This window comes from Pan troglodytes, chromosome 9, assembly GCF_028858775.2.
Source record: "Pan troglodytes isolate AG18354 chromosome 9, NHGRI_mPanTro3-v2.0_pri, whole genome shotgun sequence".
NCBI classification, from domain to species: Eukaryota; Metazoa; Chordata; class Mammalia; order Primates; family Hominidae; genus Pan; species Pan troglodytes.
In genome coordinates this window covers 119,301,747-119,318,904 of record NC_072407.2, presented here as the reverse complement: position 1 = coordinate 119,318,904, position 17,158 = coordinate 119,301,747, and the positions used below count along the sequence as shown (strand labels likewise).

The following is a 17,158-nucleotide window of genomic DNA, read 5'->3' as shown; positions in this document are numbered from 1 at the left end:
GATAAGGAAGCAGGTTGGAGAGCACATATAACTCGCCCAAGGTCACACAGCTGATAAGCAAGGGGCCTGGGGGTCAGATGGGGCCCCGCACTGACTCCAAAGCCCAAGCTCTTTCCATGACACATGCTGCGAAGGATGTCACTTTCCAGCTGTCTCTCCCTCTCCGTGGTGCCCAACCAGGCATGAGAAGAGATGCCAACATCCCCAGAAAACCTGTGGGCAGTTTGGAAATGAGCCTTGGTGGGCTCTTTCCAGCTCGTTCCATCCCCTTTCCATACAGGTTCCCCTCTGGACAATGAGAGTTAATTAGTGATGATTCCTGCACTGGCTTCTCTTTGGGACAGGCAGCAAGTGCCCACACTGGTGCCAGTTTGTTGCTGTCCTTTGGCTGCCACAGGCCCACGATCCCACCCTCTCTGAGCCTAAGATCCCTGCTGGGCTAAGTGAAGGACTGCTACCCAACAGCATGTTAATGGGGAGAGTTCTGTCACATCAGCCCTGATTAATGGTGGGACGCCCAGACAAAGTCTGGTCCTGCTGTCCACAGCCTCCTCCATCTACTTCCATAGAGAAGAAAAACGCTGATGGGCACATTTCTCCACATGGGTGACTGCTTTAGAAGAGCCAGCCCCCTTGCTTCCGAGAGATCTGTGACATGGCGATTCTTCATGGACAGTTTTTGCCAACAACGACTTTTTGCCTTCCCTTTCTAGCTTGTGGGTTTTTCTTCTTTTCTGGTGACATTTTCCTTTCAGTTTGAGTTCTACTTCACTTAATGCAGCTGCCATCTGCCTTCTAAGCCCATGGCTCAGTGGGGGGCGAGCACGCACAGCTTCCTAATTCTTCTGCACCCCCTCATATCATTACTGTTCATCCCTGACCCTCTCCCACTAATCCCTTCCCTTTGATCTGCCTCCTCCAAACAGATGGAGGATGGCTTCTAGAGGTAATGCTCTGCCAAAAAGCGCCCTGAGCTATCCCCTTAGGTACAGACCTGGCAAATGAAACCAGGGTACAGCAGGCTGGGTAGAAGGTCTGGGACAAAGAAACCATGGATGCCGGCATTCCAAGACAAAGCCTTAACTTTAGAAATGAAGCCACGGCATCCCTCCTGGCCTGAGCCTGGGGACTGTCCTCGCCACAGCTCAGTGATCCCATAAACACAAACACACCAGTCTCTAACCTCCTAGGCTCATGGCAACTCACACAATAGTGACAGTAATAATAGCTAACATTTTAATGTTATTATATATATAATTATATTATTAATGTTTATATGCTAACATTTTACATTCTCTGCCTCACCTTCTTCGCACAACAAACCTATAAAATAGGAAGTATTACCCTTAGTTAATGGGTTGAGAAACTGGAGCTAGACAAGACTCAAGCATGAGTTCGAAATTCTCCCACTTATAAGCTGCGTGATGCTAGGCAAATTACTTAACCCCGGAGGCTCACAAATCTATGCTCTTCACCACCACTCTACTGCCCTCATCTCAAACTCACCAGGCCATGGAAGGACTTGGGGTCAGAAGCTATGGAGTCTGAGAGCTGTGGTTCCTTCATGTGTTCACTAATTTCCAGTTCCTGGAGAGACAGACCCACAGAGAAATCCCTCAGAGCAGAGCACAAAGGGTCATGGTCCCTACCCAGGGAATTCTGTTCAGGCCATGGGGCCAATATAGGGCTCAGGTCAAACTGAAATCCACTCTTCTTGAAAACCTAAACGAGGCCTGTGGACCCCGCCATTCTCTCTGGACATGTACACAGCCTCCGCCCCACTGGGGCTGGGCAGCCCGCTGAGTAGAGACAACCACACTCTGAATCAGATCAGCAAGGACTTGCACGAGTAAGGGGAGCCAAGAGTAGCAGAGACGGTTAGAAAGGTGGCAGTACCCAAGTCTGATGCTATCCTAAAAAACAGAAGGAGAACATCTTTCCCAGGAAATAGATAAAAGCTCTTTTTTTTTTTTTTTCCGAGATGGAGTCTCGCTCTGTCCCCCAGGCTGGAGTGGCACCATCTCCACTCACTGCAGCCTCCACCTCCCGGGTCCCAGCAATTCTCCTGCCTCAGCCTCCCGAGTAGCTGGGATTACAGGTGTGCATCACCACGTCCAGCTAATTTTTGTACTTTTAGTAAAGATGAGGTTTCACCATGTTGGCCAGTGATCTCGAACTCCTGACCTCAAGTGATCCACCCGCCTTGGCCTCCCAAAGTGCTGGGATTACAGGCATGAGCCACCGTGCCCGGCCGATAAAAGCTCTTTAAATGAATTCCCTCATCATCTACCTGGAGGAGGAATAGGACTAAGGGTTGAAAAATCTAAAAGGCCAAAGGATCTCCCCATTCAGGCTTACTTCTGTCCATTTTGGTCACTGACCTGATCTTGCCAAAGCAACCACTCCCATGTCTTAGGATCATTCAGAAAGAGCCACAAAAATGGACAAGAAGAGTCTTCTTGTCACCTAATCTACCTACGCTGGGGCAGAACACTGCCAAATGTGGTACCTACTGCCCTGACCACCCCCATCTCGTCACGACACACAATGTTCTCTCTCTATAGAAACTCAGACTGCTGCAACCACGACTGCCCCCAAACTGATGTCAAGAAGTACAAGGGAAGGCTGGGCACAGTGGCTCACGCCTGTAATCCCAGCACTTTAGGAGGCCAAGGCGGGCAGATCACCTGAGGTCGGGAGTTCAAGACCAGCCTGACCAACATGGAGAAACCCCGCCTCTACTAAAAATACAAAAAATTAGCTGGGTGTGGTGGCGCATGCCTGTAATCCCAGCTACTCAGGAGGCTGAGGCAGGAGAATCACTTGAACCCAGGAGGCGGAGGTTGTGGTGAGCTGATCGCACCACTGCACTCCAGCCTGGGCAACAAGAGTGAAAATCCATCTCAAAAAAAAAAAAGAAGTACAAGGGGAGCCAGATGCAGTGGTTCACGCCGATAATCCCAGCACTTGGGGAGGCCGAGGCGGGCAGATCGAGGTTGAGCTCAGGAGTTCAAGATCAGCCTGGGCAACATGGCGAAACCACATCTCTACTAAAAAATGCAAAAATTAGCCAGGAATGGTAGTGCATGCTTGTGGTCTCAGCTACTCGGGAGGCTGAGGCACGAGAATCGCTTGAACCTGGGAGGCAGAGGTTGCAGTGAGCCAAGATTGCACCACTGCACTCTAGCTGGGGTGAAGGAGTGAGACTCTGTCTTAAAAAAAAAAAAAAAAAAAAATACCCTGAACTATGATGAGGTGGGCAGGTCACTTGAGCTCAGGAGTTAGAGACCAGCCTGGGCAACACGGTGAAACCCTATCTCTACAAAAAATACCAAAATTAGCTGGGCATGGTGACATATGCCTGTGGTCTCAACTACTCAAGAGGCTGAGGTAATGCTCTGCCAAAAAGCACCCTGAACTATGATGAGGTAGGAGGACTGCTTGAGCCCTGGAGGTCAAGGCTGCAGTGAGCCAAGGTCACGCCACTGCACTCCAGCCTGGGCTACAGAGCAAGACCCAGTCTCAAAACAACAGAAAAAAAAAAAAAAAAAGTACAAGAGGGAGGTAGGAAGCAGGAGAGGATGTAAGCAGGAGAAAAGAAAATGAACATTCCAGGAGGGTGCCAATGGAAAAGCAAATTTCTGCTCTCAATTTCGAGTGCCAGCAGGTTTGCAGCTTCATTCCAGATTTTACTGCCTGCTGGGTCTGGGCATATTTGTCACAATTAAGGGCTCTGGCTGATGCTGACAGCCCAGTGCAGGGACACACAAATGAAGCTCCTGACTCAGTAATAAAGATGTGGGGATAGGACCCTGCCCAGAGCTGAACAGAGCAGCAGAGGGCTACAGCCAACCCCTGCCTATGGGATACCGTGACTTACTTGGCTGGTGTCTGAACTGCCCTCTTCCAGAGCAGAAGCCTTCTTCTTTGGCTCCTTGGCTGCCTCTTCCCTCCTGGAACCCTCCTCTCCTGCATCTACTGTGTCCTCTGGTGCTTCCTTTTCAGAGGCTTTGGCAGGCTCACTGCCTGTAGGGTCTGCCTTGGGGGTCACCAGATTCCTGCAAATCTTAGGTTCACTCTTCTCATTTTCCTCTTTTTCTGGAAGACCAGGTCTTGCTCCACTTCCCTGTCGCCCTTTGCCAACAGCACTGCTCAGACTGCTGTCTGCACCTGGGCTGGAGGGCTTGCAGGGAGTAGGGGGACCGGCAGCATCTGAATCCAGAGAAACATCCTTCTTCTCCTCTGGCTGGCTTGTTCTCAGAGACTCCTAGGGAGCAACAGACCATGTTAGAAAGGAAGACATAAGGAATGTGCAAAAGGAGTTGAGACATGCCACAAGATGGAAATGCTGTTCCCTGACTCCCACAGGCCAGTGCCTGAGTTCTGCCCCAATGGTTATCAATCACCCAGTTGTTAATTTTTTTTTTATTTTTTTGAGACAGAGTCTCACTCTGTCGCCCAGGCTGGGGTGCAGTGGTGTGATCTCAGCTCACTGCAACCTCTGCCTCCTGGGTTCAAGCGATTCTCGTCCCTCAGCCTCCCCAGTAGCTGGGACTACAGGTGTGTGCCACCACAGCTGGCTATTTTTTATATTTTTAGTAGAGATGGGGTTTTGCCATGTTGGCCAGGCTGGTCTCAAACTCCTGGCCTCAAGCAATCCACCCGCCTCAGCCTCCCAAAGTGCTGGGATTACAGGCGTGAGCCACCACACCCAGCCCACCCAGCTTTTTAAAACACAGATTCCTGACTCCACCCCAGATCTACAGAATCGGAATTTCTGTAGTGATCTGGATATACCCAAGCTGATCCCCATCCACTGGTGGGCCTGGAAGTCACTACACTGGACGATACAACTCTGTCACCACCTGTCATGTCCTCAAGTAATAAATCTGTCTTGCTCCAGCCCCGTTGGCCACATCAGAAGACTGCAGACTCCAAAGCCAGTGTTTATTCAAGATGATGATGGAACATCATGTGACAGAAAGGCAGCAAAGTCTCAATTTTCTATTTTTCATGTTTAATAGGCAACAGGGGAAAAACTATCAGGAGAGTGCTCTTCGCCCCTAAAGCCTCCTGGGTACATGCTGATCAGCAGCAGCCTCGGAGACAGCATCCTCACCGAGCACTGCCGACTTGGGTCCCTCTGAGAAGCAGATGCCAAGTTAGGGTTAGATGTACAAGAGATTTAAGGGAGATGTCTATAAAGGATAAAGGAAGTGAGCAGAGCCTCCAGACTTTCTCTAGTTCTGGGAAAGTCTTGGTCAGCCCAGCAGAGTCGCCTAGTAGGCTGCCATTAGAGGAGTCCCGTATCTGCAGAAATGGCTCTGCTTTCAGACCCCTGTTGTGCCCATCACCAGTAGGAAACACTTCGATGAAGCAGGGTGGATAGAAAGGTCAGTGCTGGAGGCTGTCAATCTGCTAAGCTCCCCTTGGCAGGGTCTGAGCAGTGCATCTCTACAGTGGCCAAGCCCTGCTCTTCACATACAAACCTCACTTTAAAGACTAGTAAAAACCCAAGGCTGCTTCCACTAAATTCCTTAGAGTCAGTCAAAAGAGAAAAATAAAACCCTCCCTTGGAAATACAGCCAGTAATCTCGGCTGGGCTTGGGCTGAGAAGCCTTCCTCCTAGAAAACATCTGTGCTAACACTTGGGCTGCCAGACTGAATAACTTCCAATGAGGGATTTTTAAGACTTCCTGATTCCCTGTTCTGAAGACTCAAGGACCATGATGACTAGAGAGTGGAGAGGTCCAAGAAGAAGCCCTAAGCATGGCATTTATTGATGCTCTGTTAAAGTGTCTGCTGTGCCCAAAGAAATGACCCTCTCCCTGCAAGCCTGAGAGCCCACTGACAAGCTAACCCAGGCTTCCTAGGGATGATTACACAGGTCAGTAAAGCAGAGTCATTCAGAGCTCAGCTTTGGAGACAGAGGCTGCCCAGGCTCAAATTTTGGCTCCACACTTACAGATGTGTGACCTTAGGCAAATTATTTACTTCTATGTGCCTCAGTTTCTTTCGCTAAAATACTGGGATGTAGTAGTGCTTACCCCATAAGGAGCGTTGTTGGGAAGAATAAACGAGTTAGCACTCATCAAGTGAGTTAAGGAACTCAGAGTTGTGACTGGCACACTGTCAGTGTCCCATGAATGTTAACTTACGTTATGTAATGAGACTTACATATTCATTCACTGAGCACATTCTATGTGCCAAACACTGCCTTGGGAATCCAAATATGGCCAAACCATAGATCCTGCCCTCAAGGAATTGAGCTAATATTGAGAAAAGTGAAATGTTCCCAATGGCTTTGGTTATGAGCCTTGACTGCCCAAAGCAAAGAGGCCACTAGACACAGTGGTGATACTGTCATCAGGCCCAACCCTGTCCCAGAAAGAAGTGCAGAAGGGAAAGTAGAGAAGGCACGAAGGAAGCTCACGCCTTGGCAGCATGCATGCGGGTACCTGACAGTGCTACCCCTCCCAGCATCCCTAACCTCCAGCATGGAATAAATCTGCCAGGACCACTGGGCTAAGAGAAGGGAGACAAACTTCTCCTCAAGTGAAGCAGCTTCAGGCTGAGCCTAATGGCCTTCTCATCTCTATACAACCAAAGGCCAATTCTCAGCAGAAGCTCATATCCAGTCTGTGGGGTTCTAAGGACTCCAAGAAGGAGGTGGGAGTTGCCTGGGGTGGGCAAAGGGTGCCGGGCCAACCACACCCCCTCACTCGGCAAGCAGGGCCAACCCACCCTGGCCAGGCTCATCCCAAGATTAAAGAAAGGCTCCCCCCAGCTTGAAGTTGGGAGTGAAACCTGGTCCTAAGAGGGCTGCCTACCAATATACCTTAGATGCGAGGGCAAAGGAGGTATCAGACCATAAATAGTCCCTACGGCCTTCAGGATAAAATTTAAACTCCTACTTGGCCCACAGCCCTTAAGGCCCAGCTCCTGCCTGCCTCTCATGGCTCACCTCCAGGCAAACCCTCAGACACCCTCTCCTCCCACCTGTGGATAAACATCACACTAACTCAGTACTTTGCCATGCAATTCCTAAAATACACATACACACATACTACCCCGACACACTCCCCCTGGTCCTCACCACATCACCTCTTCCAGGATGCCTTTCTTGATCCCTGGGTCAGCTGACCTGAAATGAGCCTTCCCCATCATATACTTTAATAGCTATTGTATTTGCTAATTTCCTTATCTGTTTCTGTCACCAAATTAGCTCCCTATTGTCCTCAGTACTTAGTTTCTAGCACATAACAAGTGCTTAGTAAAGGTTTGTTGACCAAACTGTTAAATATGAATAAGTGTGTCATAAAAAGATCAGAGCTGAGGCTTCCCTTCCTAGCCTGCAAAAAGGAGATGTAATATTTACTTTACACGGTTATATAGGGATTAGACTATATTTATTACAGTGCTTATTAAATGAAAAATAGCTAAGCAAATGTTAGCTATTAATTAACTATTCAAGATGATGGAAAAACAAGTAACCTATCAAAAATCAGAGAATACAAGACACAGGTAGAGATTCCCATCTTTGAGAGGATCAGGAAAAGTAACTAACGGGTACTAGGCTTCATGCCTGGGTGATGAAATAATCTGTACAACAAACCCCCATGACACAAGTTTACCTATGTAACAAACCTGCACAGGTACCCCTGAACTTAAAATAAAAATTAAAAGGAGAGGATACCTAATGCTAAATGACGAGTTAATGGGTGCAGCACACCAACATGGCACATGTATACATATGCAACAAACCTGCACGTTGTGCACATGTACCCTAAAACTTAAAGTATAATAAAAAAAATTAGAGAGAGATTCCCATTCTTACACATGAGAGAATATAGCCAAATTGCAATAATCTTAGGCCCAGCTCAATTCTTATGCTTAAATTCTTCAAAAGAAAATTTTCACATGATGGGGCTCATTCTAGTCTGCCTTACCTAAAACAGTAAAACGTGGGTAGTATTAAAATAAATGACCTTGCATTCTCTGCACCATGTTGACTAACTGCAACCACAGGACAGCACCTCAAGGGTGGGGAAAGCAGAGGGAGGTGAAGTATTTGTTATAGATTATCCACAAATGGATGTACATGAGCTGAGTGTCTGGAGAAGCCATCCAACTCCATGAGCATCTCCCTTCACCTGGCCCCTGCCTCCTTGTCTCCTGGCCCAAGGCCTGAAGCTCCAACCAGGTATACACTCTGGGCACCCAAGTCCAGTCTCCTGCCCTGGGCTCTGTGGGAAATGCAGGCAAAGGCAGGGCCTCAGTCTCAACACAGCTTTGCCCTCAGCTCATCCCTGCTCACATTCCTTCTGTCTCCTCCTTTCACAGCCCCAGGTCCTTGAGCATCTCAAGGCACATTTCTGCTGCTTTTTCAAAAAAGACTTTACCATCTGCAGGAGGAGAGAGCAGGAGAGAGCTTATAAGAATCATTTCATGAATATTTAACATGCCCCCAAAAAGCCATGAGGTTCTTCTGCCCAGAGCACAAAGACAAGGACCCCTGTAATCCACACAGCACAGGGGACAGGGCATGAAGGATAAGGAGCTGAACCCATGTCTGTGCACTGACCATGTTCTGCAGAGACCCCCATCAAGCTGATCATCAGTCCAATTTATTTTTCAGATTTATTCCTGCCCAGTTGGTTTCAATTCTTTGCACAGCTCCCCAGTGTTGTTAGCACTTTCCAATCGCACTGACATCATCCTGTTATTTCTAAGCCCAGGCTCCCTCCTGCTCCTTTGATCCACTGATGGGCTTTTCACCAGCACCACATGGCCACATAAAGTCTGCTCGCCTACCCTTCAGCCTCCTGGCTTTTGCTCACCCTGTTCAGTGTCGATTCCATGAACCTCTCTCTCTTCAGTCTGTAATAGACTTGAAGTGGGTTTAAGTTGGAAAGCAGGAGAGGAGGGAGGAGACGAGAAGAGATGCATTCTTGCCATCCTACTGCCCTCTCATGGAATCATGAGCAAAGTGACTGCTCAGTGAGACAGGCTAGAACTAACCTCAGAAGTCCATCTCCATCCTAAGCTGTCTGGGACACTCAGGAGTGGGGAAAGGTGGGCAGTTCAGAGAATCCAAAGACTGTAAACTGAGACAAAAGCCATTTTCAAAGAGCAGGGACCAAGCAGAGGCAGCATTGGCTGTTCTGAAACCCCCCATTTACCCCCACCACTAACACTCCCAACAGGAAAAGCCCTGATTCCTGCCTTAAGTTAGAACATAGGAATCCAACACTCCATGTGACAAAAAGAACTAAATTTGCGGGGATGCTAGAGACAGGGGTAGGAGGTGTATTTAACACCACCCACTCCAGACATTTCCCCTCATCACACTGGGGTGCCTATTTATATTAAAGAGGTTATAAAAATGTTTAGAAGTCCCCACTCCCCCCAAAGAAGCACATAGTCATCAGAAGGAAAGCTTTTAGAAATCCACCCTTCAGGCTGGGCACGATGGCTCACACCTGTAATCCCAGCACCTTGGGAAGCCGTGGCGTGCAGATCACCTGAGGTCAGGAGTTCGAGACCAGCCTGGCCAACATGGTGAAACCCCGTATCTACTAAAAATACAAAAATTAGCCAGGCATGGTGGCGGGCGCCTGTAATCCCAGCTACTCGGGAGGCTGAGGCAGGAGAATCCCTTGAGCCCAGGAGGTGGAGGCTGCAGTGAGCCAAGATCATGCCATTGCACTACAGCCTGGGGGACAAGAGTGAGAGACTGCATCTAAAAAAAAAAAAAAGAAGAAAGAAAGAAAGAAATCCACCTTTCAAAGAAGAAAAAGCCTTTTTTGTTGACATTTACAATCCATTATGAAGTAAATGTTAACAAGCCCAAGGTCAAAGTAAATCATGATCAATCCACATCAGGATCTTCAATCCACCAGCTGACAGCAGGGACCAAGTACCCACTCTACCCAGAAACTGGAAAAGCCAAGTGAAGAAAAAAATATGACACAACCTGCCTGGACACTCTCTCTGTCCCGAGGTGGCTCATTCACTCATTCACAAGTTCATTCTCTCGATTGTTGAACAAAACATACCCAAGCACTTCCTATGTTTCAGAGGCAGCGGGCTAGTTGCTTCCTGGCCATACAGAAATGAATAGGGCAGAATCTCCAGCCTCAACTTGCTCATTCTCATAGAGATTGTCTACTTCCTCCACAAGCAAATAAGTCCTCTGACACCCCTAGTCCTATACATGGTCAACCTTCTAGGCACAAAGCCTGAGCATCTCCTTTGATCAATATAGGTCTTACTGGTGGTGGAGAAGAAAATAAAGTTGTCATTTCAGGGAACTAAACAGATTGAAGGATTTAGATTTAATCTTTCCAGACTAGGCCCCACTCAGAAGGAACAGTTTCAAAGCAGACCTATATCAGCTTGATAATAAAAACGGGACACTTAGAAAAAAGTGTCACATTTGGCAAGAAATTGTAAAGTCATAATCAAAAGATATCTGACTGTGCAGAGCCAAAATGCTGAACAGTTTCTGAGGTTACAGGCAAAGTCTAACTACAAAAAGAGTCCTAGGCTGGGCACAGTGGCTCACGCCTGTAATCCCAGCACTTCGGGAGCCCAAGGTAGGTGGATCACTTAAGCCCAGGAGTTCAAGACCAGCCTGGGAAACATAGCAAAACCCCATCTCTACAAAAAATAGCCGGGTGTGGTGGTGGGTGCCTGTGGTCCCAGCTACTTGGGAGGCTGACGTGTACTCCAGCCTGGGCAACAGAGTGACACCCAGTCTCTAAAAAAAAAAAAAAAGCCCTGTCCAATGGCTAGACTTGGGTCACCCACAACTCAGGTCTCAAGTACCAAATCAGGGGCTATCAGCCAGCACATCTGAAACTTCAAGTGGCCTGAGACACTAATCCTGGCTCTTAAGGTAAAGTGATTTCCAAGAAACAAGTCAGAAATAATAAGGGATAATGAGAAAACAAATTTAAATTCAGGATATAAGCACTTCTAAAGTTTTACAGGCCTGTTTTGTGATCTTTCTAATAAAGTGTGAGTGACTTGTTTGATGTTAAGGTATTGAAAGTATTTAAAAGAACTTGATATATTAGACTTGTGAAAAGTTTAACCGATTGAGCCTGCAACCAATATTTAAATATTTGGGGAAATCTAATTGTTGAGTTCATGATTCATTGGTTGTATAAATACTTAGGGAATATTTAGAGAAATGTTATATTTAAATGAATACACTGGACACTAAACAAAGGACACATGGTAGGGAAAGCTCCTTTCTAGGTACAAAAACACATGACTGGGCACAATGGCTCACACCTGTAATTCCAGCACTTTGGGAGACCAAGATGGAAGGACTGCTTGAGACCGGGAGTTTGAAACCAGTCTGGTCAACAGAGAGACCTCGTCTCTGCAAAAAATGTAAAAAGTAGCCAGGCATGGGTGTGTATGCCTGTAGTCCTAACTACTCAGGAGGCTGAGGCAGAGGATCACTTGAACCCAGGAATTCAAAGCAGTGAGCTCTGTTCACACCACTGTACTCCAAGCTGGGCAAAAGAGTGAGGCCCTGTCTCTTAAAAAAAAAAAAAAAAAAAAACACTGGAGGTTTTAGGTATTACAATAACATAATGAGTGTTGATGTTTGTTTGTTTAGAGGCAGGGTCTGGAAGGGACAGGAATCCATTCATTTATTCTTGTCCTTCCCCAAACCCCAGAAATGTCATCTGGAAGGACTGGGACAAAATGGTTCTTTTTCCAAATATGCATTACAACAAAGTAGCAGGGCTTAATAAAAACAGGAGGGATATGCCAGGCTGACACATGTGCCTGTAGGGATTAGGGCTCTTACCTCATACTCAAAGTCACCCCCCAGTGCCCCAATGTCCAGGTGTAGGTTCCTAAGAGGCTCACTTGAGCTGTGGACACTCTAGAAACAAAAATGATGACAAGTGATAAGTCTGAAGAAACTGGTCAACCCAGGGTGAGGGGTGTGCAGAGGGAAAAGTGGGGCACTGCTGAGCTGGCAGGCGGGCCCAGGCAGGGCTTCAGAGGACTGAGAGCAGGACCACCACTGAGGCAGCCTCACTAAACGGCTCTCCATCCAGCACAAACTATGCTGTGCAACAAGCAAGTGGCCAAGGTGCTTTCTGCTGGCTGTACTTTCTGGATCAGATCTAGAAGACATAACAGACTGCTCAAGAAATGAAGCTGTGGGCCAAAAAAACTTCTTGCTTTTTTAAAAAGTAGCACAGAGATCAGCCAAAGGTGGAAACAACCCATATATATTCATCGACAGATGAGTAGATAAACAAAATGTGGCATATCCATACCATGGAATATTATTCAGCCTTAAAAAGGACCAAAGTTCTAATACATGCTACAACATAGATGAAGCTTGAAACATTATGCTAAGTGAAATAAGCCAGATACAAAAGGACAAATATTGTATAATTCCACTTCTATGAAGTACCTAGAATAGGTAAATTCATAGACACAGTAAGCAGATTAGGTTTCCAGGGATGGAGGGAGAGGGAATAGGAAGTTATCATTCAATAGGTACACACTTTCTATTTGGGATGATGAACAAGTTCTAGAAATGAATAGTGGCGGCGGGGGAGTGCAGAAAAAAAAAGAAATGGATAGTGGTGTTGGGCGCACACATTGTGAAGGTAATTAATACCACTGAATTTTAACTTTAAAATGGTTAAAAGGGCAAATTTTGTGTTACATATTTTTTCTATCAGAGCAAAAACATTTTCAAAAGGAAAAAATATAGCACAGAGGGTTTCCAGGCCAGGGAGAGGACGTCATCATTACCTGGTTGTCACTTTCCTCCTCATCCTCCTCATTGGTTTCTTCTCCTAAACCCAAGAGGCCGAGAGCAGTCTTGTCCTCATGTATGGAGCCCAAGAGACCCTTTGTATAAGCAGAGGTCTTGAGACCCTGTGAAGGCTTCAAAATAGAGAAGGACAGTCAAAGGACTCACTTGGAAGACCTTTGGAATGACCTTTAGAATGCTCCTCCCCACTCTCTATGTCAATGTCTCCCAGATCAAGTGCCACCATGTCCATGAAGCTGACCTGGCGACTGCAGCTCACATCAATGACTCCCTTTGCCCACTCCTACTGCCTTGGCTGCAGAGACTCGGAAATCAGCACTGATGTCCCTACAGCATGGGTCTATCCTCCACAGCCCAGAGTCCACATTCATACAGGTGCGAATTACATTTTCCCAACTGGATTACAAACTCTGAGGACTCCACCGATTCTGTCTATTTCTCACCCCTAGGCCATAGTTCCTGGTATGGCACACGGGAGGCCCCACAGGAACTACAGACACTGAACGCAAGAGAACGTACTCACCAGCATGAGTTCTCCAAGCTGACGTCCAGACTCCACTGAGCTCCCCAGGCTCACGCTTTGAGATCCACGAAGAGCAGAGGGTGGGGTATCCACAAGACCTCGTAAAGGAGCCAGGCCCCCAAGAGGAACATGAACTGGGGCTAATGAGGAATCCAGGGCCTGGGCAACAGAAAACATCTTGTTACAACTCAAGAAACCAGGTGGCTCTGGGAGTGTCGGAGACAGATATAAAAATAAAACATCTAAATCCTGCACGCTCAAATTTAAACCACCTCCGCTCAGAGGCTGCTAATGAAACACAACATCCAGAAATTACCATTGTGCCAACTGTGTGAGAAATCACAGGCTGGTTTCCTGATTCTCATAAGTCTCATGCTGTCTCACAGTAAACAGTTCTTTTACATCTGGCAGATGCTGCGTGGGGTTCTGCTCTCCTTTCAGAAGCCATATAGGAGGCCGGGCGCGGTGGCTCACGCCTGTAATCCCAGCACTTTGGGAGGCAGAGCCGGGTGAATCACGAGGTCAGGAGTCTGAGACCAGCCTGGCCAATATGGTGAAACCCTGTCTCTACTAAAAAATACAAAAATTAGCTGGGCATGGTGGCGGGCGCCTATAGTCCTAGCTACTCAGGAGGCTGAAGCAGGAGAATCACTTGAAACCGGGAGGCAGAGGTTGCAGTCAGCTGAGATCACGCCACTGCCCTTCAGCCAGGTGACAGAGCAAGACTCTGTCTCAAAGAAAAAAAAAAAAAAAAAAAAAGCCAGGCGCAGTGGCTCACGCCTGTAATTCCAGCACTTTGGGAGGCCAAGGTGGGTGGATCACCTGAGATCAGTTCAAGACCAGCCTGGCCAACATGGTGAAACCCTGTCTCTACTAAAAATACAAAAATTAGCCGGGCATGGTGGTACATGCCTGTAATCCCAGCTACTCAGGAGGCTGAGGCAGGAGAATCACTTGAACCCAGGAGGCGGAGGCTGCAGTGAGCCGAGATCACACCACTGCACTCCAGCCTGGGCAACAGAGCGAGACTCTGTCTCAAAAAAAAAAAAAAGCCATATAAGAAGGATGCGGGAGGGGAAAGCAGAGACAAATCCTCATCTACCAGAAGAATTCTCAGTTGATAAAGTTTAAAACTGATGAGTCAAGAAAAAGCAGTCTAAGTGTATTATTTACAAAGATGGATGTGAACACCACAACAGAATGGTTGCCTTTGAGGAGAGCTCTGTACAGTGAAGTGCTATACTTTCTTATATGCCTTTTAGTACTATTTGACTTTTTTAACTACGGACATGCACTACTCTGATTAAAATCTAAGGCCAAGGCATAGTGGCTCACATCTGTAATCCCAGCACTTTGGGAGCCCAAGGTAGGAAGATCACTTAAGGCCAGGAGTTCAAGACCAGCCTGGGCAACAGAGCAAGACCCCATTTCTACAGAAATATTTTAAAGATTAGCCAGATGGGGTAGCATGCACCTGTAGTCGCACCTACTCAGGAGGCTGAGGAGGAAGGACTGCTTGAGCCCAGGAGCTGGAGGCTACAGTGAGCTATGATGGCACCACTGTACTCCAGTCTGGACAACAGAACAAGACCCTATCTCAGACCAGCCTAGGCAACACAGTGAGACACTGTCTCTACAAAAAAATTAAAAAATGTGCTGGACATGGTGACACATGCCTGTGGTCCTAGCTACTTGGGAGGCTGAGGCGGCAAGATCAATTAAGCCCAGGAGTTCAAGGTTATAGTGAGATAGAACCACTGTGAGATATAACCACTGCACTCCAGGCTGGGAGACAGAGCAAGACCCTGCCTCTAAAAAATAAAAATGACCCTGTCTGGAAAAAAAATCAACACTAACTACAAAAAAAATACACATGAGCAACAAAAGAAGGACTCTCTCCCCTCTCCACTGATGAGGAAGGTGGCTGAAAGGAGCCTTGCCGACGGGCAGCAGTGGGGCTGACCAGGTCCCTTCTTTTCCCTGTTCTCCTTCCTGCAAGCAAGGGCTGGGGAAAGAAATCAGGCTACGAGTCAGAATTCGTGAGACCTCCCGCTACTCACAGAGTCTCCAATTCTCAGTTTACTCATCTGCAAGATGGAGATGATGTGTGCCTTGCCACCTGACTAGGTGTGCAGAGAAGCTCAAGGAGATGAGTGCTAGGGGCCTTTGTGAGTGGCCCAGGGCTACACCAGCATTATAAAATTGCCACCATCACAGGGATTCACATTACAATAATCTAGGCTTATCAGAAGCAAGGATGGCAATCTGGTGACAATTTACAAAGACCCCTTCAAAATTCATTTCTCAAACTTAAAATGTCTAAGATGACACAAAAATTCCAATCCTCCCTAATCCCACAAAGACTGAAGAGAGAAAAGGAAACCCAGAGGCGGTCAGGCTGAGGTTCAGAAGATCCATCTTCTCACCTGTAGCCTCAGCCTAGGGGCCAGACCAGTGGGTGGGTTCCCAGCAGGGCCCATTTCTGCATCAGATGCTCATCAGGAAAGTAAGGTGAGAAACACTCCTGAGCTTCTGCAGGTCCACAATCATCTGGCCTGTTGTAGAACATGTTTGTGAAGGAGAAAACGAGCTGATAATCGTAACACCAGCCAGCAGTGCACTGGCTAAACACCTTCTGTACAATGTCTTATTTTACTCTCACAACCACCTGAGACTGGCTCTGCCATTATCCACAGTCCCCATATGAGCAAACGGAGGTTGGTGAGGTCAAGAACCCTGCCCAGGCTGGGCATGGTGGCTCACACCTATAATCCCAGCACTTTGAGAGGCTGAGGCAGGTGGATTACCTAAGGTCAGGAATTCAAGACCAGCCTGACCAATATGGTAAAACCCTGTCTCTACTAAAATACAAAAATTAGCCGGGCATGGTGGCAGGTGCCTGTAATCCCAGCTACTGAGGAGGCTAAGGCAGGAGAATCACTTGAACCTGGGAGATAGAGGTTGCAGTGAGGTGACATCATGCCATTTCACTCCAGCCTGGGTTACAGAGTGAGACCCTGTCTCAAAAAAAAAAAAAAAAGAACCCTGCCCAAAGTCACAGAGCCAGTGAGGGGCAGAGATGGGATTGGAACCCAAGGCTATCTCTAAGACAGTACTTTATACCAGCTCTGGCTGTGGCAGAAAAAAGAGCCTAGGACATACATGGTCCCTGACACCTATAACCCCAGTACTTTTGGAAGCCAAGGCAGGAGGATCACTTTTAGGCCAGGGGTACAAGACCAGTCTGGGCAACACAGTAAGACCCCATGTCTACAAAAAAATAAATTTTAATTAGCTGGGTATGGTGGTACACATCTGTAGTCCCAGCTACTCGGGAGGATTGCTTAAGCCCAGGAGCTCAAGGCTGCAGTGAGCTACGATCACACCACTGAACTCCAGCATGGACAACAGAGCAAAACTCTGGTCTCTTAAAAAAAAAAAAAAAAAAAAAAATGGCCGGGGGAGGGGAAGAGCCCAAGAAAGCTTCTTCAAGGTTAACTAGGCAAACCAGGCATGCCCCTCCTGGTTTCAGCCCTTCAAACCAGCCCATGTATCAGCAAGCAAAATTATCCCCACACTGTATTTATGGAAAATTACAGACTCCTAACATGGCTGGCTAATTTGCTAACATGCTGGGGGCTTGAGGGAGGGAGACAAGCATGCTGAGGGCTTTGTTCTCCCAGGCCTTGACCAAATCAGCGATTAGTGGAGAAATTATACATTCCTGGCTCCTAGCTGATCATCTTCTTTAGATGGCCATTAACTCTGAGTATGGGGCTATGCGTGGAGTTGTCCTTCAGAGCAGATAGACTTAC

At 47.4% G+C, this 17,158-nt stretch overlaps 1 protein-coding gene across 50 annotated transcripts in view; it reads right to left on the bottom strand.

The window, feature by feature from the left end:
• The window catches only part of CEP164 (centrosomal protein 164), a 128,789-nt gene that overhangs the window by 81,074 nt on the left and 30,557 nt on the right, over nucleotides 1-17,158 (bottom strand). For 37 of the 50 annotated variants that reach the window (XR_010147310.1, XM_016922044.3, XM_016922054.4 and 34 more), the window contains 5 exons: nucleotides 13,344-13,502; nucleotides 12,799-12,933; nucleotides 11,831-11,908; nucleotides 3,881-4,267; nucleotides 1,507-1,587 (listed from right to left, as the gene is read on the bottom strand). Coding sequence is in view for 49 of the 50 variants with exons in the window: in XM_016922044.3 (XP_016777533.2) it covers nucleotides 1,507-1,587; nucleotides 3,881-4,267; nucleotides 11,831-11,908; nucleotides 12,799-12,933; nucleotides 13,344-13,502 (840 nt within the window). In the remaining variant the exon portion in view is untranslated. The remainder of the gene's footprint in view (nucleotides 1-1,506; nucleotides 1,588-3,880; nucleotides 4,268-11,830; nucleotides 11,909-12,798; nucleotides 12,934-13,343; nucleotides 13,503-17,158) is intronic. The other 13 variants (XM_016922056.3, XM_054661656.2, XM_054661657.2 and 10 more) reach the window with 3 other exon arrangements.